The sequence below is a fragment of the Monodelphis domestica genome, chromosome 2 (assembly GCF_027887165.1).
Source record: "Monodelphis domestica isolate mMonDom1 chromosome 2, mMonDom1.pri, whole genome shotgun sequence".
Lineage (NCBI taxonomy): Eukaryota > Metazoa > Chordata > Mammalia > Didelphimorphia > Didelphidae > Monodelphis > Monodelphis domestica.
In genome coordinates this window covers 262,014,413-262,037,650 of record NC_077228.1, presented here as the reverse complement: position 1 = coordinate 262,037,650, position 23,238 = coordinate 262,014,413, and the positions used below count along the sequence as shown (strand labels likewise).

General features: G+C 39.2%; 1 protein-coding gene across 1 annotated transcript; it reads left to right on the top strand.

Moving 5' to 3' along the window:
- Nucleotides 1-1,851: 1,851 nt before the first annotated feature.
- On the top strand, nt 1,852-10,315 carry LOC100018638 (uncharacterized). The gene is made up of 3 exons (XM_001367343.4): nt 1,852-2,207; nt 2,622-2,698; nt 9,895-10,315. Exons 1-3 carry the CDS (start codon nt 1,901-1,903, stop codon nt 10,228-10,230), a joined length of 720 nt encoding a protein of 239 aa, XP_001367380.2. The 5' UTR covers nt 1,852-1,900; the 3' UTR covers nt 10,231-10,315.
- Nucleotides 10,316-23,238: the final 12,923 nt, after the last annotated feature.

Below are 23,238 nucleotides of genomic sequence, written 5' to 3'. Positions count from 1 at the left end.
TCAAAGAGTGGGGATGGGAGAGAGAGAGAATATGGAACTCAATTTGTTAATGAATATGAAACATTTTTTTCAAATAATTGAGAAAAATAAAATTAAAGTAAATGTAAAAAATAAAATAAAATAAATTCTATTCTAAGAGGAACCCTTCTACAGCCATCTGCATTACCTTGAACGTCTCCATCCTGCCTCAAGTTGGGTACCTCCTCACTAACCCCACAACTTTAAGTTATTTGTATATTATGTTCCCTGTTAGAAAAGAGGAAACTTCTTAAGGGTAGGGACTGTCTTTTGCTCTTCTTTGAATCCTCAGAGCTTAATGGCATTATGGCCAGGTGCTCAATAAATGATTATTGACTGAGTGATATCTTCCCTTTACCCATGAAATATAAAAAAGGGGTATATTACCTGCTACCAGGTACTACATAATTATGGTTCCCTGGTAGACTAGCTGGGTTGTTTGTTTTGGATAGGGAGAAAATGTTGGGTCCTGGAAGAAAGGCTGCAGCCTGCCTTTAATGCAGATGTTCTTGAACTTTTCTTTTACACCATCCCCTTTGGCGATCTGGTGAAGTCCATGCACCCCTTCTGTGAAAAAAAAAATGTTTTCAAATACATAAAATAAAATAGTTTTACAAAGGAAACAAATTACGTGAAAATGTAGTTATCAAGTTTTTTGTTTTTTGTTTTTTTAATGCTATATATAGTACTATGACTAACAGCAATCAATGAATCAAGTGAGGGATTTTTTCTGAGAATGAGAGGGATGCGAGTGTGTTTATGAAGCAGTAGGGAAGTAATCAGTAGTCAGAGTGCAACTGAAGATTAATGAAAGAGAAGAGATAATAAGAGGGGGCAATCTGCACAGAGGAGTTTGCCTGGAGAAGGGGCATCACTTAGATTCAATAATAGTTTAAATCCTATCTCAGACCTATCTCAGACTGGCTGTGCTAAACTGAATAAGTCATTTAACTTTTCAGCTTTAGTTTCCTGATCTGCAAAATGGATATAAAAATAGCATCTCCATCATAAAGTAGTTGCAAGGATCAAATGAGATATTTCCATATCATTTTCTAAACCTTGAAGTACTATTTAAATTATAATTTTTTTTAAAAGGTCTAGGACCCCAGGTTAAGAACTCCTTCTTTAAAGTGTAAATAATACCTGAAGACAACCTGACCCAAAATAATCTCCTTCACAAATTCCAGTGACTGGGTATTAAAATTTCTAGTGGGTGACTTGAAGAAGAGACAGAATTACCCCAATGACGAACTAATGCTTTAATTATAATCACCTCTATCAACAATCTGCTGGTCTGTTTTCTATGCGTATTGGGCAGTAGGGAGACAAACGAAAGAAATAAATTTGGAGTTCGGGATACTTGAGGAAAGGTGTCGTATGGGAATTCTTATAAGTAATGGAAGAAAGACCTTAAACGTCGTTTATTTTATTAGTGCAAAACCCTTTCAAGGATTTACTGCCACCTTCAATAATGCATAAACAAAAAAGTTCAAAGGAATAACATCATATTACCGTCACAGCACCCCTGATAGACTTCCATTCGTCCCTCGATAACATGTTAGAATGAAAAATAAAGCTAAGCTTCTTTCCCGGGGAAGGGGGAAGGGGGGAGTTCGTCGTTTTTTGTTTTTTTTTCCTAATGAAATGAAATTCAATCGAGAAAAAAGGATTCATTAGTTGTGCAGGATTGTGTCTCTGTTCCGTCCTGCCCTATGAGAAGGGACCTGAGGCCCAGAAGAAGGCGGAGCCTCTGCTGTATTTCCCACCTCCCCCTCCTGGGCCCCTTTCGGTTCTCAACGAGGTCCGTTTTTACTCTATATAAATGTCTCACAGGCGGAAACCTTATCTTTAGCTTTGGGTCGCTTTATTGTATTCTTTGATTATGTCTGGTCGTGGTAAAGGCGGGAAGGGACTTGGCAAAGGTGGCGCCAAGCGTCATCGGAAGGTCCTTCGAGATAACATCCAGGGGATCACCAAGCCCGCCATCCGCCGTTTGGCTCGGCGCGGTGGTGTGAAACGAATTTCAGGACTCATCTACGAGGAGACTCGCGGAGTCCTGAAAGTGTTCCTGGAGAACGTGATCCGGGACGCCGTCACTTACACGGAGCACGCCAAGAGAAAGACCGTCACCGCCATGGATGTGGTCTACGCTCTCAAACGCCAGGGCCGCACTCTGTACGGTTTTGGCGGCTAAAACGCCTCTCTGGCGAGTTTTGTTCGCGCTTGCTCTCCCAAAGGCCCTTTTCAGGGCCACCCACATTCTCACTTAAAAGAGCTGTGCTTTTTAGTTTTTGTGGTGGGCCATTCTGTGTTGGTTTGCAAATTAGTGAGATTTCTAAAACTTAAGCGGCTCGGACTGGGAATTTGGTTCAGATGGGAGATATCCTGGGTTCAAAGGCACCCTCAAGACAGTCCCTAGTCACTTAGTCTCCATTGCCTAACCCCTTTCTGTCCTTGCCTTGGAACACAGTATTGGTTCTAAGGTGGCTAGTGAGGCTCCAGAAATGCTTACTAGTGTGACTGATAATCAAGGTACCCTAAAAGTAAGGTTTACGTTTCCAGGTGCAAGTGCTATATCATTCAATCTTTCCTTATCCACACAGGAACCTTCATTGACGTTTTCTCTCTAATGGCCTTTGATCATAGCTTATTGTCACTTTATCATGTAGCACGTGATAATGTACGTATGTAGTACAAAACTCAAAAACCTTAACTGCCCCTAACAGAAAATGGTCCTATGAAGGATTTCCTGGTCCCTATACTTAAACCCAAACACTAAAGCTATTACAATAGAAGGCAATAAAAGGGGCACTGGTCATGATCATCCTAAATCGTTGAGGAAATACTGAAAAATTATATTTAATGTATGTTAATTCATTCTCGAAGGATCTCCATGAATTTTTTCATGAAGTTTTAAAGAATTCCATTTGGAGCAAAAGTCACCAAGTTGTAAGACTCCATTCAAGGTGTATTTAAAAGGCCCTAATACTTTTTAAAGCTGATATAAAAGCCACTAATATAAACCACTAGCTATTGTTCATAGGATTAATTAAAAGCTGAATGGAACTGAACAAGAGCACAAGTGTTGGAATATAAAAGACCCAATTTCAAATTTGACCTCACATACTTAAGTGTACAACCCCATGCAAGTAATTTAACTTAGGTTTGCCTTAATTTCCTCAACTGTAAGATTGGAATTATAAGTGTTTATTTTTTCCCTTTCCTATCTGCTGATTAACTAAAATACACTAGAAAATTTTAGTAATATTACAGTCATGAAGGCCTCTTTTTCTAACCATCTTGCAATTGTTTAGAGCTCTAAAATTTGTAACACCTTTATCTCACCGTGGTATCCTTGAAGCTATATAGGTTACTGATTTTTTTTTTAAGGATTCATCACCAGAAATACATCTTCGACTTGTTTTTCCCTTTCTATAAGAGAAATGTTCTGTTACTGATTTGCAACTATTATGCAAGACAAAGATAATTGCTTAGAATTCTACAAAAGTCCTTGAAAAAGTATACAGTCAGACATCCCTTTTAAAGTGGTATTCTTCACTGGTAAGGGGGAATCCATGACATGACAACAAACCTGCTAAATACAATAAATTAGTCCATGTTTCTTATTCAATGTCGAATATGAGGCATACCTCTACTAAGAGCCTATGCTAACTGTGGACATCTTGCCAAAGTGCAAATACAAAGAAATAAGCAGGTGTCTACTATATGTCAAAAATAAATATTATTACAAATATTATCTCATTGGATCCTCAACAACAATATCCAAAGTGAATGTTATTATGTCTACTTTATACTTGAGGAAACTGAGGAATACAGAGGTCAAGTGACTTGCTCAGGATCACACAGCTGCCACTGACAGAGAACAGTTCAAGACAGACTTCTCTAAATCAGGGGCATTTAAGGTGGTAGAGTGGATAGAGTACCAGCCTGAAGTCAGGAAGACTCATCTTCCTGAATTCAAATTGGGCTTCAGACTATCTGTGTGATGCTGAACAAGTCACTTAACCCTGTTTTTCCTCAGTTTCCTCATCTATAAAATGAGTTGGTGAAGGAAATGGCAAACCACTCCAGTATCAAGAAAAAAGTGTACAAGAAAATCAGTACCAAGAAAACACCAAATGGTGTCCCAAAGAGTTGGACCTAACTGAACAGCAACTTCCTAACTCTAGACCCAGAGATCTACTCACCATTCCACCAAGCTTCCTCTAGAGAGGGCCAGAATGACAAAAGGAGGGACCTTTCTACCCCAAGCCTTTTTCCCCCTCACATTTCCCAATGGGGCATGGTAACATGGTCCTTGGTAACTGATATATGATAACAAGCTCCGTGGCTCCCAGTGGAAATGAAGCTCCTAATATTGCCATCTCCACCAGAGAAGCAGGAATAAGGAAGATTTTGAGTCATGCACACCTCCACAATAATCAAGTATTGGACTTTTATAGGACTCCACAGGTCAATAATATTACTTTTTACCCCTTTTCCTTTGAATAGTGGCAAACTGGAGATGGAGAACAAGATGGTGGAGAAATGAAAGAGACCTGCCTGTTCTCAAATTCCTCTCCAAAAAAAAAACCTTTAAAATAATGCTGTAAAACAACTTCTGGTGTGGCAGAACCCACAAAAGGAAGAGGTAAAATAATTTTCCTGCCCAGAAAACTTAAATGGCTTGCAGGAGAAGTCTGTCACACTGGCATGAAAGTGGAGTGTAGTCCAGAATGCCAAGGGAACATAGCAGTAGGCCTTGCCTGGGCTAAGCCAGCACAAGGCCCTGAGGACAACTGAACCAGTAGTGGTGGTTTCTGGAGCTCTCAGCCCAGAACCATTAAGGGAGTTAGGCAACCAGTTAGGAGACTACAATGGTCTTTTTGCTGACACTGGGTGTAGAACTCTATTGCTTTGCCCCTGTATGGATCCAGATTAAAATCCTGGGTCAGAGTCCCATGGCCAGGAGAAGTATAATATACCACAGCTTGTAGTCCCAGGGAAACAAGGACCCTAATTACAATTCCAGGTTAGGAAAGAATGTCGGTGATCACTCACAGACTAGAACATAGGCTAGGATATCACCTCAAAAGAATTGAAAACTTGAAGATCAGTAGAACTAGCTTTGAAAACAGCTACACAAAAAACCAAAAGCTTAGGACAGTGTCCTCTTCACCCTGTGAGCAGAGTTCAACTCTAAGATAAAGTTATAAGTAAAAAAAAAAGGCTTGAAAAATGAGAAAACAACAAAAAATAATCATCACCATCATAAAAAGTTATTATGGTGACAGGGAAGATCAAAACACAAACTCAGAAGAAAACAGAGTCAAAACTGCTATAGCCAGAGCATCAAAGAAAAATGTGAATTGGTTTCAGGTTCAAGGATATTTTGTGAAAGAACTTCAGAAGGATTTTTAAAATTAAATAAGAGAAGTAGAGATAAATTTGGGAAAGGAAATGAGAGTGAAGCAAGAAAATGATGAAAAAAAGAGTCAACAACTTGGTAAACAAGGCATAAAAATGGTACTGAAGAAAATAACATCTTAAAAAAAAAAACAGAATAGACCAAATAGTGAAAGAAGCCCAAATAATCTACCAAAGAGAACTTCTAAAAAATCAGAATTGACCAAATAAGAAGAGACCTATGAAAAAAAATTCCGAAAAAGTATTGTTCAGTTGTGTCTGACTCTTTACCACCCCATTTTGGGGGTAGTCCTGGCAGAGATATTGAAGTAGTTTGCCATTTCCTTTGCCAGCTCATTTTACAGATTAGGAATTGAGGCAAACTGAGTCAAATAATTTGTCCAGGGTCACAAGGCTAGCAAGTATCTGAAGCCAGATTTCAGTTCAGGTCTTCATGACTCCAGGTAGGGCACTCTACCCACTTTACCACCTAGCTGCACCTTAAAATGACCAAATGGAAAAAAAGGTACAAAAGTTCACTTCAGAAAATTTCTCAAACATTATAACTGGGCACATGGAAGCTAATGATTCCATTAGACATCAAGAAACAATAAAACAAAATCACAAGTATAAAAACTTACGAGGAAATGTAAAATATTACATTAAAAATTTTGACCTGGTAAATAGATAGAAGAGAGATAATTTAAAAATTATTGGACTGCAATCAAAATTAAAAGGGAAACAGAAAACAGGAAAAAATGCATAGCAAATGTCTCTTCTCAAAGGCTGAATTACTCAAATATATAGAGAACTGAGTCAAATTTATAAGAATACAAGTCATTCATCAGTTGATAAATGGTCAGAGGATAACAGGCAATTCCTAGATGAAGAAATTAAAACCATCTATAGTCTCATGAAAATATGCTCCAAATCACCATTGATTAGAAAAATGCAAATTAAAACAACCCTGAGGTACTATCTCATGCCTATCAGGTTGGCTAGTATGACCAAAAAGGAAAACGGCAAATGTTGGAAGGGATGTGGGAAAACAGGGATACTAGTACACTGTTAGTGAAGTCCGAAAATGATACAGCCATTCTGGAGAGCAATTTTGAACCATGCCCAAAGTGCTATAAAATTATAGCACTATATAAAACTTCAGCAATTTGAAGACTAGGTATGTACTCAAAAAAAAAATCAAAGGAAAGGGAAACGGATCTACTTGCAAAAATATTTTTAGCAACTGTTTTTGTGGTGGCAAAGAATTAGAAACTAAGAGGATGTTCATCAATTGGGAAAATAGCTGAACAGTCCATAAACTTTAAAGGAATGCAATTGTGCCATAAGAAATGATGAACAGGATAATTTCAGAAAAACCTGGAAAGACTTGTAAGAACTGGAGTCAGGATATAACACAAGATTTATCAGCTTCTATGTTAAAGAATTAGAGGACTTGGAATATAATATTTGGAGGGCAGAAGAGTTAGGGTTACAACTAAGAATTTACTATTCAGTAAGACTAAGTATAATCCTTTAGGGGTAAAAATAGATATTTAATTAAACTGAGAACTTTCAAACAATTCCTTATAAAAACATCAGTGCTAAATAGAAAATCTGAATTTCAAATACAACATTCAAAAGAAGTACAAAAAGGTAAATACAAAAGAAATAATAAAGGACTTCATATGGTCAATCCATTTATATTCTTACATAGGAAGATGATACTTGTAACTCCTAATAATGTTGTTGTTTTTAAGGCAGTTAGAAGTATTCCTCGATAGAGGATACAGTTGGTAACTCACTAACTAAAGTTATTGAGTTAAATATGATTGGATGATATCTTTAAAAATAATATTAAAAAGTTGACAAAGGAATTCACTGAGAGATGAGGGAAGGGGAAAGTAGAATGAGGTAAATCATCTTATATAAAGAACTTTGTAAAAGTTTCACTGTAAGTGAAAGTGAAGATAGAAGAGTTTTGAACCTTATTGTCATTGGAACTGGCTCAAAGATACCCAAAGACTCATTTGGGTATCAAGATTTATTTTACCCTACAGAAAAGAGGGGAAGGGAATAAGAGAAGAGGGTGCTAATAATAAAGGTGGTGCTAATAGAGGATGGAGTAGTAGTAGTAGTCTCTCGGTAACCGTGGATGACTATTGTCTTTGTTCGTTTTTGTGCACAAAGACACTTGTGCATGAAGATTTAAGTGGAAAAGTTGATGCACAGAGACAGTCCCACTCTCTGGGCGTTGGAAGCCTGGGTCCAGTGGCACGAAAAGTCGTTACACCTGGAGACTTCCTCAGCTGGAGAGAGAAAGATAAACAGGAAGATTGTGGATTAAGATCCAAACAGGGCAAGAAAGGGTATTTTTCAGGAAAGGAATTAGATACTTTAATGGATCTATTTTTCCATTATGTATATCCTCTCTAATTCTGCAGATCACAACTGATAATACTATCTTGGACTCCTGACCAAGCAAACAGCTCAGATACTAAAACTTTATTCTAAAAAAAAAAAACTCACAAAAAAGTAAATAATTACATGAGACAGAATAACGATCAAGAAATCTTTCATCCAAGTTAACACACACTGGGGACTCCTCACTTCTCTCTAAAGTCATCTCTTCTTTCTTTGCCCCTTCTTGATCCTTTGTTAAATCAGTTTAATTCTATGCTATTCTTGTCTCTTGAGTCCATGGCCTCCTTATTATATTGCCAAATACATTTTGCAAGCCTCAGCCTTGGATGATTCTCATCATCTGCCACCTTTGCCAACTGAAGGAAGAGGAAGCATATAGCAAGCAAATCCATGAAGTGTGAAGGCTAGCATTTGCAAAACAAATCAGACCCAAGGCCCCTCAGAAGACACAGTGACCCTCAATGGCAAAGCTTCCTTATATTTAATAATAAGGGGGGAAATCAAGTTATATAATCCATAGCAACAGGGCCATTTCTTCTTTCTGATTGATCCAAACATGACAAAACAAAAAGGTACAGGAAAATCAAAGGATACAGCTATAAGTTGTATAGGATATTTTGTGGTTATTTGCCCAAACAACCATAAGTTTGCCCTGAACATTTTCCCTGAAATCATACAAACATAAAAGCTTTTATAGAAACACAGAGCTTTAAGTCATAAAATGGATACTGTTCAAAAGATGGAAGTGGTTTACTTCTGTCAGTACTTATGGAATAATGAAGTGGAGAAACTGGTATTTGGAAATTTAAATCAAACTTAGGTGAGAGGTCAAGGGTAGAGACACAATTATGAGAATAGTGGTCACAGATGCAATAGTTAAAACCAAGATGGAATATTAATGTGCTGAAGAGAATAACAAACTGGAGGAATTCCATGTGAACTGGAAGACCTCCAGGAATTGATGCAGAGCAAAAGAAGCAGAACCAGGAGAACATTATACATACAGACAAACTGTGGTACAATGGAATGTAATGGATTTTTCTAGTAGCAGCAATGCAATGATCCAGGACAATTCTGAGGGACTTGGGAGAAAGAACTGTGGAAACAAAAATGCAGGAAAAAAATATATGATCCATTATGTGATTCAATATTGATATGATCAGGATTTTGATGTTAAAAGATCAATCTACTGCAAATATGAATATAATGGAAATGGGTGTTGAACAATGATACATGTATAACCCAGTGGAACTGCTTGTCAGCTTCAGGAGGGAAGAATCATGAATCATGTAACTATGGAAAAATATTCTAAATTTTAAAAAAAAGTTAAAACTAAAAGTGAATGAGATTATTAAAGGAGAGACACAACTTTGGTGGCAGATAAACTAATAATAAATGAGGAAACAACTTGAGCTCTGCAATTTATTAGCAAAAGAGGCATAATAAAGAAGTCAATGGACTCTAATTACGGACCCTGAATACAGAGTGAAAGATAATTTTGGGGATTTGGGACAGTTGGAGGAAGATGGTATCTTATGGGAATCCTGGGGGAGGGGAGGAGATGGATGGGGGGAAAGGAAGGGAGAGAGAGAAGAAAGGAGGAGGAGGAGGAGGAAGAGGAGAAGAGGAAAGGAATTAAACATCATTTATTTTAATTAGCTATTAATTAAATTTACTGTACCTTCAATAAGGATAACTGCATAGACAACAGAAAAATTTAAAGGAATAACAACATATTGTCACCACAGCACCCCTGAGAGCCTCATATTAGAATGAAAAATAGAGTTAAGCTTCTTTTCCTGAAAAAAAAAAAAGTACATCATTTTTTCTAATGAAAAGAAATTCAATCGAGAAAAGGGGTTCATTAGTTGTGCAGGATTGTGTCTCTGTTCCGTCCTGCCCTATAAGAAGGGACCTGAGGCCCAGAGGAAGGCGGAGCCTCTGCTGTATTTCCCACCGCCCCCTCCTGGGCCCCTTTAAGTTCTCAACGAGGTCCGCTTTTACTCTATATAAATGTCCGCCGGCGGGAATCTTGATCATTCGTTTTAGGTCGTTTCTTCGTCTCTTTTAGCTATGTCTGGTCGTGGTAAAGGCGGGAAAGGCCTTGGTAAGGGTGGCGCTAAGCGACACCGAAAGGTGCTTCGGGACAACATCCAGGGCATCACTAAGCCTGCTATCCGCCGTTTGGCTCGGCGCGGTGGTGTGAAACGAATTTCAGGACTCATCTACGAGGAGACTCGCGGAGTCCTGAAAGTGTTCCTGGAGAACGTGATCCGGGACGCCGTCACTTACACGGAGCACGCCAAGAGAAAGACCGTCACCGCCATGGACGTGGTCTACGCTCTCAAACGCCAGGGCCGCACTCTGTACGGCTTTGGCGGCTGAGAGCCTCGCTGTGTTATGCATTGTTAACACCGGATTTCCAAAGGCCCTTTTTAGGGCCACCCATATTCTCACTAAAGAGGTGTGCCTGATTTTTTTTTTCGTTATGTAGGTGTGGGGGGTAGTTTTGAGTGGTTGTATGTATATTTTGTTAAAATTTCACTTAAACCAGCGTTTAGCTTTCTTTACTTGGCATCAGTTTATTCCCTAACTTCCCTCTTGGCTAAGTTTTTGCTAACCCCACCGCTAAGGCATATGAACTGGTTTCCAAAAAGATGTGTTAGCACGGTTTTTCTGTCTACTGGGTCTGACCAACGGGAAATTCGCGCGCAATAAAGAAGCCCGTCGGTGCAGCGTGCTCTTTGCACGCTGCCGCTCCCGCCTGTTTTTCATTTAGGAGCCCAAAAACTGCGTTGGGGAGATTGGCATACGCACCTTCCTCTGGGCATCGCTGTTCTCCATCCTAAATAAGGGGGGAAAGAATGCTCCCTGTGTTCAAGCAGCTGACCAGCTAGAATAAAGGCTTGCCTTTTGGTAATATGTAAATAATCAAGTAGAAGCTTATGGCAAATGGAGAACGCCCAAGCTTTAAGGTTTGCAGCAAAGTACGTATATTATTGATTCATGTATTTTCTAGGATAGCCCTCAAAAGTGTGTAAGTGGTGACTTGCACAAGGTTACACAGATAGTGGCCTCCAGGAAACTGGGTTGGGAGTAGGGAAACAATAGCTCCCATTCTGACTGCTATTTATTTATTTTATTGACCATCTGGCCTTGGGCCAGGCACCTTGCCCATTCGAGTCTTCATTTTCTTCCGTGAGGAAATGAGTCTTAAGTCATATAAGCACTTCTATTTCATTCACCAAGGGAGAGGCTGGTCATCTTTCAGTAGGGATCAGAATCGGCATCATTCAGGTTCCTTTTATCAATCAGGGCTTAGCACTTTCTGGAATTCGCTCTCCTCAGACTGATTTTCAAAGCTTCACAACCTTCCTTCATCCTCATCTGCAAATAAAGGGGGCTGACTACGTGACCCTCTAAAATCCTTGCCAGTCCTACTCCCAGGAACACCTATGAATAATCTGACTGTCCTGTCCTAGAGTACCATTTTGTGCATTTCCATCTATGTACTGTCTTCCCTAATTGCTTCCCTAGTTCTCTGTGTCTAAAAAGCTGCCAGCTCCCTCAACACAAATGGGAGATGGAGGAGGAAGGGCAGATTTATGGCTGAAAAGATGACTTTCTGCTTTGGAATGCTTCAACTCCAGATACCTCCAAGATATATATCCAAGTGGAGATGTACAAGAAGTTGTTAGACTGGGTTTCAGGAGAAAATTTGGAGCTGAGTGCCTCTAACTTCTGCTGTAACTTCACTGTTCACATGTGACTGGTGCCTCCCTCACCTCACTGCCAACACCCTGGTACTGGCTCATCAACTGCCTGGGCTGTTGCAACTGCCTCCTAGTATAAGCAATCTGCCCATTGTTTTTCTGCCACCACCACCACCACCATCCCCGTTCCATTCTCTGAAATATTCCTCCTCATGCAGACACTGTGAACTTGATTTGCTGATAGGCAATAGGGAACCAATGTTTATTTATAGCCCAGACCTCAGGCCCTGGGAGAAGAGGAGTTAACCCCTCAGGTATAAAATTTAAATTAGTCTCAATAATAAAAATTTTATATTTTATGAGGTTTATTAAGGATTATTAGAAATCAAGGAATAAAGAAGATACAAAATAAAAACCACGTGCCCATGGTTAATTAACCAATTCAGAACCCCCATGCTTAGCTTACCACTAACTTCCTACATCATTGCAATGGCAGAGAGAGAGAGGCCTTACTGCCAGTTAAATGCTAATTATGATCTCACCCAGGTGGAGACTCAGGTGAGATTATAGGGAATTCTGGGAAATACCAAGAACTTCTGGGAATTGAAGTCTAGGGTTCAAAATCTCCATTTTTACACAGGGTTGGGATGCGATTCAGGAAAAATAATTATGGCCCAAAAGACTAGTAGTACTTTGGCCCAAAGTGCCCTCTCAGAGTGGCTTCCAAGAACAGATCTAGCCTAGTGAAGGAGTTTGGTTGATTTCCAGTAAAACTTTCATCATTCATGTTGGCTACACATTCCCTCTTCTTCAGGCACCTTACAATATTGCCCTCTTCTTTTATTCAAAACTTTTCTATATGGTCAAAGACATGCCCCAATGCTATTGGTATCATGAATACTTTGGATCAGTGGTGTCAAACTCAAATCAAAATGGAGGTCACAGATCCTTACATAAGGATTCTAGCAGGCTGTATATTAACTTAAGTTTTAAAATCTAGTATTATGTTTTATTATGTTTTATTTTGTTAAATATTTTCCAATTACATTTTATTTGGTTGGAGCTTCATTCAGGAATATTGTGGCCCAGATAGGGCCTATAAGCCATATTTTGACTCTTCTGTTCTAGATTGTTCCAGCCTTCTGCTCTCCTTTCTTTGAACACTTGTAGTAGTGATTCTCTATTGTAACATGGGTTGTTGTTTTTTTTAACTTCCCAATTGGATTTTTAAGTCCCATGACAATAAGGAATGTGTCATAATCTTACATTTATAACACATCATTCAGCACTGACTCTGTTTTTTTGTACTCTTTCACAGGTGAGGAGAATATGACCACCAAAGATAATGGAACCCCAAAAACTGAAAATGAAAAGGTCTAAATAAGGATTAGACGAGGGATGCACTTAGGAGGCAGCATGGCATAGTGAATAAGTCACTGGACTTGGAATCAGAAAAACCTAATTCCAAAGCTCAAGTCAGCCCCTTAGTAGCAGTATGCTCATCTGTTGGATTGGATTCAATTTGTTTCTAAAGTTCTTTCCAGCTCTAAATCAATAATCCTATGATCTAAAGTAATTGCAAAAAAAAATTATTCATTTTACTTGGCCAATACCAGGCTTGAGCTAGGTCCTGGAGTGAGTTCCTTAGTTACTAGGCTCCATAGTTTACTCTCAGTTTCTAAGGCTATTTATTCTTGCCAATTGATTGGCCATCATGGTCACTGGATACCAGCCAAGATCTTTGGACTTCCAACTCTAAGATTCAAGGATTCAGTCTCTTTGTACAATGTCCCTGACTTGTATTCATTTGGATACATCCAGGGACAGGGAACGGTGTACTTGAAAGACTTTGCTACAGTGTTCAGCTAAAAAATAAGATATTCATGCATTTACCCTAGAAAACAAGCATGTTTTGATTCATTTTAATATTCAGAGGATCTGTGATAAGATATCATTCTATGCAAGAGAATTTTTCTGAGGTTTGTGACTGACCTGGTTAAAGGGTTGAAGGAGCCATTCTCTACATGAATCCATTGTCCCATATCTGCCCTATATCTAAGGCCTTTTTTCACCTTACCCAGATGGGACCATACAGGACACTTCCAGGTTGAGAAAGCGCTATTGCACTATCCTGAGACCTATTCTCTTTCTACATTATTTTCATGATTCCATTAGCTCCAAAGATTCAATTATCAGATGATTATAATGCTATATTTCTCTATATTAATAGAGCTATTTTATTATATATATAGCTCTATATTAATAGAGCTATAATAATAAAGCTATATTAATGCTATAATTCTCAAATGTACCTATCTGTCCCTAACTTATTAGACACTTCCTGAGCCTTAAACTCAATATATCTTTCCTTCCAAATTCTTCCCTCTTCCTAATGTACCTATCACTGTGGAAGCCACCGTCATCCTCCCTGTCCCTCAGGCTCACAACCAGAGCATCATCCTAGATTCATTATACTTTTCCATACACTGCCACCCCCACCCATGTCCATTCTGTTGCCAAGTCCTTTGGATTCCACCTTAGTAAGGATTATTACTTATTACCAAGTAATATGTAATAATTACTGAGTAATTACTCAGAAAGGACTATTCAACTCCTCCGTTCTGATACTTCAGCACCCTAAGTAAATAGCTGGTATGATATGATATGACATGATTGTCTGAATCTGTCCATAATTTCAAGTGTTTTTGAGGGGTGTAATGGAATAGTGCTTCTCTAGGAGATTTATTTTCCTGCATAACACATAACACAATTAGAACCAATGATAGTAGTCTCTTCCTGTCTCCTTCCCTTCTGGGTGACCTCTTGGCAAAAAAAAAGGAAAGTAAAACATCAAATTACTCAGTGCTTCCTCCTTCTTGGTCCTACCTCTTAGAGTCCTTAGAGGCAAAGGAATAATAAGGAAAAAATATAATAAATAATAATATGTTATATATTACAATAATTCTACATTTATTATATATTGTATATGTTATATATCATTATTATAAGAAAGAAATAAAATAATAAAGAAAAATAAGGAAGCATCTTTAATAGCCACATTAAATAAGAAACTGATTCATGTTTTCTTTCCTTTTTAAGGTGATTTTTTTTCAAAAGCCCTGAACTACATGCAAATCAGCAATAGAAATATAAAGGGTTTCATCTGGACCTTCTTGAGAGAGTTGTGGCATCAGCTTGTCCTAGTTAATTTTTGTGCATGTATGAAATGGATGATACCTGATGCAAGAGCTGAACTGTACCCTAGTGATAACTGGTAAAAGTAAGAATATTGACCTCTGGCCATTCTTTGTGCCATCTACAGTGTATTCTACTAACAAGGCCTCACCCATCTAATCCAGTGGGTTGTTTTTTTGTTTGTTTGTTTTTTGCCATTTTTTTAATTTAGGGGTGGGTTTTTTGGGTGGTTGGCTGGGTTTGGGGTTTTTTAGCCCTTCCCTTCCTTGTTCCTCACCCATCCTTTTTTATTAATAAGAATTTCTATTTGGTGTGGCTTAACTATTTCAGAAGTCATCAGATAAACTATCAGACTCCTTCCCTGAAACATTTTTTGTGCTATTATCTTAAAATAATGATAATTTTAAAAACTAGTCCATATTCTATTAGTCTGTCAAATTGACCTTCCTAAAGTACTAACCTTCCTAAAGTCTGACCATCTTAATGCCCATTCAATCAATTCCAATGGCTCCCTGCCATCACTAAGATTAAATATAAAAATATCTGCCTGATATTAAAATTCTTCCCAATTTAGCCTCTTCTTTCCTTTCACTGTGTTCACCTTATATTCAGGCACTCTGGGATCCAGTAATTTTAGTCTCCTTGGTCTTTCTCACACAAGATACTCCATCTTCCAGCACCAAGAATTTTCACTGGCTCTCCCCAATGCCTGGAAGCCTTTCCCTGCTTATCTCTTCCTTCTGGTTTCCTTCAAGGTGCAGCTAAAATCCCTTCCTTCTACAAAAAGTCTTGTACAATTCCCCCAGTGTTAATGTCTTCCTTCTGTGGATTATTTCCAACTTATATTATATGTAAAACTTGTTTACACAGAGTTATAAACATATGGTTTCCTCATTAGACTTTGAGCTCTTTAATAGCAGAAATTCTCTTTTGTCTTTCTTTGTATCTCCAGAACTTGGCACAGTGCCTGTGAAATAAATAAAAAGAACTAGGCCAAAATCCCAAGCCAAACACTGGCTTTTTATTTTATGGGCACAGAATACACAATCCAGAGGTCTGCAGACATGCCTAACTTTGTGTGGTCTGAAACTTTCAATTTCTAGGTCCTATAGATTTTATAAGCATGGGCAATGATATTAAAATTATAAACAGGGCCAGGCATTCAGTACAGAAGTTCTGAATGTATGTTCTGAACAGGGGTCTCAAACAGGGTTGATGAAATGAATTTCAAGAATAGATTACAGTAATAGGGATTGTGACTAAAGTACCACCTCCCTTTTTCCCCTTCCTTTTTCCGGTGACTTAACTGTAAGACTAGGGACCTATTTTCCACAACTTCTGGAGCATGTGTAAGAGAAATATTTTAGGCATTTTTAGCACTGCAGAAGCTCTTAATTTTATTCCTTACTATTATATTTTATTTCTAACATACCACATTATATCTATTTCTATCTACTCTGATAATTAATATCCAATAATAATAATATTATAAATAATGATATTATTTTATAACCAGCTCTAACTCTATTAATCATGGTTGCAATTTATTAGCTAAAAAATAATATATGATCCCTCAGATTATGGTTCTTGATATTAAAAGGAATAAATGGCCATTTCCTTTTCACCTGACATACAGAAGGCAATAAATGATTACAGTATAAAATATTGGCACAAGAGGCAGTTTCTTGTTCCCTTGACTGATTAAAGCATTGGTTAGGGATAGCAATTGTCAGATTTCTGGGTGGGTAATTTGTTGCTGGGTAACAAGTCACTTAACCCCCATTGCCTAGCCCTAACCACTCTTACCAATACATAGTATCGATCTAAGATGGAAAGTAAGGATTTAAATTTTTTTAAAAGCACATAGTAAGTGCCATATAAGTGATATTTCCTTCCCAAAGCCTTGTCTGGTTTTCTCACCACTTGTGAAGCACTCACAAACCATCTCAAGCTAGAGGAATCTCCCTTTTTATAGTTTGTGTCCATCAGATCAAGAATCATCTCTCAGATCATAGTTGAGTCAAAAAAGGAAAGTTGTTTCTCCTCAAATAATTTATTGTGCTTGTTTTTAAAGACCAGTTCTCCTTATCTCAGCCAGGCTGGAAGCAATGGAACCACTCACTGGCCAGGCTCACTCTGCTCATCACTGGAGCCTTGATCTGCTCTCTTTGTAACCTGGGCCAGGTGGCCCCTCCTTAGGCAACCTGGTGGTCTTTTTGCTCCTAGAGGCCCACCATATTAATGATGAGCTTAGTGAGAATGTGCCATAAAACTAGCCCACTTAAGTTCAGAACACCAGGACTCAGTTCAACCAGCCCACTCACCACATTAGCAAGGATTATAGATATGCACCACTATACCTGGCACCTTTGATCCTTCTGGCAGGGTCCAAATTTACCTTGACAAATTATCCTCTTGAGTTGGCAAGAGACGTGTGAGGAATAATCAGTCTAAAGGCGTCCCACAGTTCATTTCCCTCTGATAGAGGAATTTATGGAAATACAAGGATCGAACTGACCTACAATGTATGTAGATGTATTGTAAACCTTAAAATTTCTTAGACTTGTGAATGTTGGAAATTTCACCATTGGAAGGTTTCATGCTTGGAGGGAATTTCCTACTGATAGTGGGAACTCTATTGGAATGTGAACCCCCTTGGCATGGGAAGTTCCTTCTCCTCCCTACTTGGGACTGCTTTAGGACAGAAACCTTTTGCTGAACAATGGAAAGGGCTTTGACCTATGCTTAAGCATAGAACAGGAAGTTCTTTGAGTCATGATTGATTTTAGAATTGATACAATAGAGATACTTGGAATGACAGAACCAGGTCTTGGAACTTACAATCTCCACCCTACTCAGGGTAACAGGATTTAGGAAGGGCTGCAGCAAAAGGATCAAGATTTAATTATTTGAGAATATGACCTTCAACAGACATATGCAAAGGGGGGCAGACCTCTGGGCGGTCCTGGGTTAAGCTAGAGCCACCATTGGCACAGGGGATACATGGACAGTGATTGGTAGATGTGAGAACTGAGGGAAGGGAATTTAGATGGTTTGCTTAAAGATAGTGGGGTCTGAGGACTGAGGAGGAGTTTGAGAGGTTTTGCTCTGAGAGGTTGTGCTCTGAGAAGGCTTGCTCTGAAGGAAGCTGGAGGTGGAGGCCCCTGAGACTGTTTCTCCATTTTGGTCACATGAGTGATAGGGCCTGATCTCTTTTCGTTGCCTCAGTTATCTAAGGGCTTGGGCCTTTTGGTCCAGCCTAAACAGAGGGGGTATTTAAGCCCTATTCCCTTCTCTCCCCTTTCTCTCTCTCTCTCTCTCTCTCTATCTATCTATCTATCTCTAATACCTTTCCTCCTCCTGTTTGTAATTAAAAACTCCATAAAAGGTTGACTGCTGACTTGAGTTTTCATTTAGGAATTACATAGCTGAATTCCTTGGCGACCTTAAATTAATATATATCAGTAGACTGATATATATTAATTTAAGGTCGCCAAGGAATTCAGGTCGCCAAGGAATTTTAAAAAATACTTCTATTCTTTCAAGGCGCAGCTCACAACTACGGCCTCCTTGATCTTCCTCCCACCCTTATTCCCAAACTAGAAATGATCCCTGCCCCATCCCAACTCCACCTCTCCTGACTTCCTATTGTAAGAATCAAATTATATGAATCTTGTCAAATTGTAGTCATTGTTATCATTTCAGTCATGTAAGACTCTTCGTGACCCCATTTGGAGTTTTTTTGGCCAAGATAGGGTGGTTTACCATTTCCTTCTCCAGTTCATTTTACAGATGAAGAACTGAGGCAAATAGGATTAAGTGTTTTGCCCAGAGTCACACAGCTAGGAAGCCAGATTTGAACTCAGGAAAATGTCTTCATGACTCCAGGCACTCTATTCTGTATCACCTAGCAGCCCAGTGTGGGTTGGAGGGCACATGTAGAGAAGCTGAGATCAAAAGAGCCCAAAGGAAGGAAAAATCTTGTTTCCTGTAAATTGGACTCCTAGATGATTTGGTGAAGTCTAAGGAAGTCAAAGGCATATGAAAGGGGGGAGGGGGGATCACCTCATTCATTCCAAGGTCTTAGTCTGTTCTACTAAAACATCTTTCAGTTAACCTGTCATAGTACTTTCAGTCATCAATTACTGAGTGAAACCTTCAGTGCCACAGCCCAGGTAGAAGTGTTTGATTTCTAAATTTTCACCTTTCCTGGCTACTTATAATGGTAGGCAGCTGGATGGACTAATGGAGAAAGAGCTGGGCCTGAAGTCAGGAAAACCAGAGTTCAAATCTGGCATTGGATACTTACTAGATCTGTAACCCTGGGCATATCATTTAACCTCTGTCTTCCTCAGTTTCCTTAACTGTAAGATGGGGATCATAGTAGTACCTACTCTCAGGGCTAAACAAAATAAATGCTTATTTCCATTCTTTCACAATTTCTCCCTGGATAACTCTTTCTTTTGGGGGGTTTCAAAACACTATTCCCTATCAGTCTAACAACTTTTTTTTTTAATCTCCTTTGCTGAATCTTGTGAGATTTAAAATGATTGAGGTCTTAAACTGTAGTGAGTTTAAATGGTGGAAGATATAAATTGTGATAGATATAAGAGAGGGTGAGTAAATTTGACCACAGAAAATATGTTTCACTACAGTATCTTGGTTTTAAATCAAATATAAGGTGGTCGCCATGGAAATATTCCCAATTATTCAAATACCCAAGTCAACTGGGTTTTATAGAAATTTTTAATTAATAATATAATGAGGAATTAGAGAAAGAGAGAAAGAGTAGGAAAGGAATAATTATGAAGGGCCTCAAGCCAATATGGCCTAGACCTGAGTCTTAAGAGAGAGAATCAGTCAGTCAGTCTTTTAACACTCACCACAAGGTCTGCCTAAACAAGGATTCTAGTGACACCAGGCCAGCTCCATCTCAGCTGACTTCACCAGAGAGCCTTCCAGCCAGAGACTGTTCCAAAAAGCCTCTCTCCAGAGCCTCCAGAGGGACAGAGTTCCCTTAGAGAAGCTCCAGCAAGACCTCCTTAGAGATTTTCCTCCAAGAGCTTCCCTTCTCCAGAGCCTCTCTCAAGAGATTCTTCCCAAGTGATCCTCATCAGAGATCCTCCAAAAGGAATTCCTCCGAAAGGATATATCCCCTCAAGAGATTCTGCTTTTTCTTATATAGGGGTTTTTCTCCCATGTCACCTCCCCTAAGTCCCTACATCTACCAATCACTGTAGCCGCTTTCCAAAGGACTGCCCATCTAAATTCCTGCTAAGTTGACCAATCTCCGCAGTAAGTCTGGATCAGAAAAAAATGCTGCTGTGTCGACCAATCTCCTCAGTAAGTCTGAACGAGAGAAAACACAGCTGAGTCAACTAATCTCATCAAGAGAAAACTTGCCCGACCCTTTTAGGTATCTAGCATCCCATTGTATCAATTCTAAAAACAGGCCTGGCTCAAAGAACTCCTTCCTTATTATAAGCATGGGTCCAAGTACTTTCATTATTTAGCAAGGAGTTTTCTCTCCTAAAGCAGTCTTAAGTATGGGTAGAGTAGGGGTCCTCCCATAGCAAGGAGTTTTCTCCCCTAAAGCAGTCTTAAGTATGATTGGAGTAGAGGTCCTCCCATTTCTGATCCTGTCGAGTTCTCACATCAAAATGGGGAATGTTTCCCAGTAGGGAATTTGTTCCAATTAAGAATTCCCTGATGGGGAAATTTTTAACATTCACAAGACTGAGAGATTTCAAGATTTACAATCTTCAACCAGGTCTCACTCACCAGCTACCAGTGTTCCTGAAGGCTTTGTCCCAGGCCCTTAGGCACCACCTGGTCACCCAGTGCTACCCCTCTCTCCATACACTCTGCCATCCCATAGCAGTCCCTCATTAACTCACATCTAGACTCTAGCCTTTTCGTTGGTCTTCCTGACTCAGATCTTCCCCACTCCAATCCATACTATACTCAGCTGCTGGAGTGATTTTCTAAATCCCAGTCTGACCACATCATTTCAGACCCCCTTATGCAATAAACACCATTGGCTCCCTATTACCTTCAGGACCAAATTATAAAGTCTTCTGTTTGATCCTTACATCCCTTCATGTCTCTCATATCCTTTTCACTTTGGCCTCTTGTCTTCCCAGGCTTTCTTAAGGATTCTGATCAAATTCCATCTTCTGTTGGAGGCTTTCCCAGCCCTCCAACTCTATCTCTCTGAGATGGCCCCTCTATCTACTCTGTTTAAATCTTGTATGTAGAGGAAGGCTCAATTGTTTCAAGGGCCTTTCTCTTACCCACCTTGTTGTTGTTCAGTTGTTTCTATCATATCCAACTCTACAGTTCCATGGGGTTTTCTTAGCAAAGATACTGGAGCAGTTTGTCATTTCCTTCTCCAAGAGCAAACAAAGATTAAGTGATTTGCCCAAGGTCACACAAGCAAGGAAGCTCCTGAGGCTGGATTTGAACTCGGGCTTTCCTGACTCCAAGCCCTATAATCTATCAACTGCACCATCTAGCTGCCTCTTCCCTTGTCCAAGGGAAACTTTAATTCCTTTGAGGAGCAGGAGCAGGAGCAGGAGCAGGAGCAGGAGCAGGAGCAGGAGCAGGAGCAGGAAGTTGGAGCCAGACACCACTACTATGCTCTTCTCAGAGATGGAAAGTATTGGGCTAGATGATCAGGTTCAAACCAAGTTCTAATTGTTGTTTCATTACTGAGGCAAAATGAGGACACCCAAATTCTATATTAATGACTTAATTCCTTTCTCATCAAATACCAGTTCCATGATGGACATGTAAAGCAATTATCAAAGAAACACACTTATACCATATGATAACAAAACAGAATTCAGAGAAAGTATACATACATATGACAATATGTACTTGTCAATACAGAGTGAAGGAGCTCTTCCACTGGGATTGAGGCATTCAAGAAAGGAATGTCTAAGGGAAAGTCTCCAGGGCAACAGGCTGGGGGTCAGGACAGGCTTGGGACTACTAGCTCCTCTCATGCCATCCCAGAATCATTTCCTTCAGCCACCCGGAGTAGAGTTGGCATCTTCTACCTTGAAACTGGAAGCCAGGAGCACCCAACATCCTAAAAGACTAAAGTCCAAGAAAATAGAAGTATTTTCCTCTCTCAGTCCTGCACCACCTTTCACACAGATCTAGACTAACCCACAATCTGACCCTAGAGACCCCTTCTCTGCCAACAGCCTTCTGGACTTGACCATTCCCTGGAGAAAGTGAATTTGACTCCTAATATCTTAAGAGTAGCAGTTGCACTTTCTGTGAGGTTCAGATTTTCAGACCTCTTAGGAACAATCGACTCCACCATTTTAGCTTTCATGTTGTATCTTACCTTTTGGCTTCATTGAGCAAATGCTCCAATCGAGAGTGTGAATTGAATAGTCTTTGGGGGGGTCATTAAAACATTAAAAGTAAAGGCTTTATAGAAATAGGGGCATGAAGCATTTGGACAAATTTATAAATTGTTGATAATCTTTATATTTAACAATCGTAACTAAATGAGATGCGACAGGACTCAGAACAGAGAGAACCTTTGGGCAAGCAGGCTTGTCCATTTCTACTAGACCCAGGTGTATGACAGATGTGTTAGTGAGTAAACAGTCAGCACGGGGCGCCACCTTGTGGCTAACATTGGAATTGCACCCACAGCCCTCTCCACCTTTTCATCTATAATGCCAATATCAAACCAGAAGAGGTTGGAGGAAACCACCATTCTTAAACCAGAAATGGCCCTGAAAATGTGGTCATTCTAAACTTGATATTGTTTGATGTTATAGTTACAATTGAATTGATAGCAATCTAAAACAGAGGTGCTTGGGCTAAATGGTCCTAATGTCCTTAGAGCAGATAGGCAAAAAGAGACAAGGTTTCTACTTTTTTCCCCTGGGCTGAATCCATGTTAACCCTGTATCAGACAAATATTGCTTGAAGTTTCCGACTGGACTTTGAGGGAGACAGTACTAAATTCTGTTTTATGTATTGTGTCAATGTGCACTGTAAATATTTTATGTTTAGTACTTCTTTTATTTGTAGGAAAAAATACCAGTTCTATACCGGATTCATATTTTACAGTGAGTATTTCTTTTATTTCCACCCCCTTGGGATTGCCTAGACAATAAAATTAAATAAACAAACAAATAAAAAGAACAAATAAAATAATAAAAAAAATAAACTAAAGTGTATGAAAAGGGAGAGCCTAGCTATCTTCTCCTCTCATTAGAACCCAGAACTGAACTCAGCTGGATCACATACCTGTTGCTCCAGTAGGTGGGCACTCTAGAGAAGAGTGGACTCACTGCCCTAGCCACTTGGGGAAAACAGTGATTCCTCAATGTGTACGTAGTAACTAGGAAATAAAATAAGTTTAAGAATAATAGTTTTAATAGAAAAGGCAATATTAATTTGATTCCAAGACTTTTTTGTTTGCTTGTTTGTTTCAAGGTAGGGCCCCAGAATAGAG

What these genes read in the sequence shown, in the direction of transcription:
- LOC100018638 (XM_001367343.4), top strand. Translation starts at nt 1,901, where the DNA reads ATGTCTGGTCGTGGTAAAGGCGGGAAGGGACTTGGCAAAGGTGGCGCC. An exon ending in CACTCTGTACGGTTTTGGCG is followed by an intron (nt 2,208 to 2,621) that starts GCTAAAACGCCT and finishes TTATCCACACAG; the next exon opens with GAACCTTCATTGACGTTTTC. An exon ending in ATCATGTAGCACGTGATAAT is followed by an intron (nt 2,699 to 9,894) that starts GTACGTATGTAG and finishes CATTCGTTTTAG; the next exon opens with GTCGTTTCTTCGTCTCTTTT.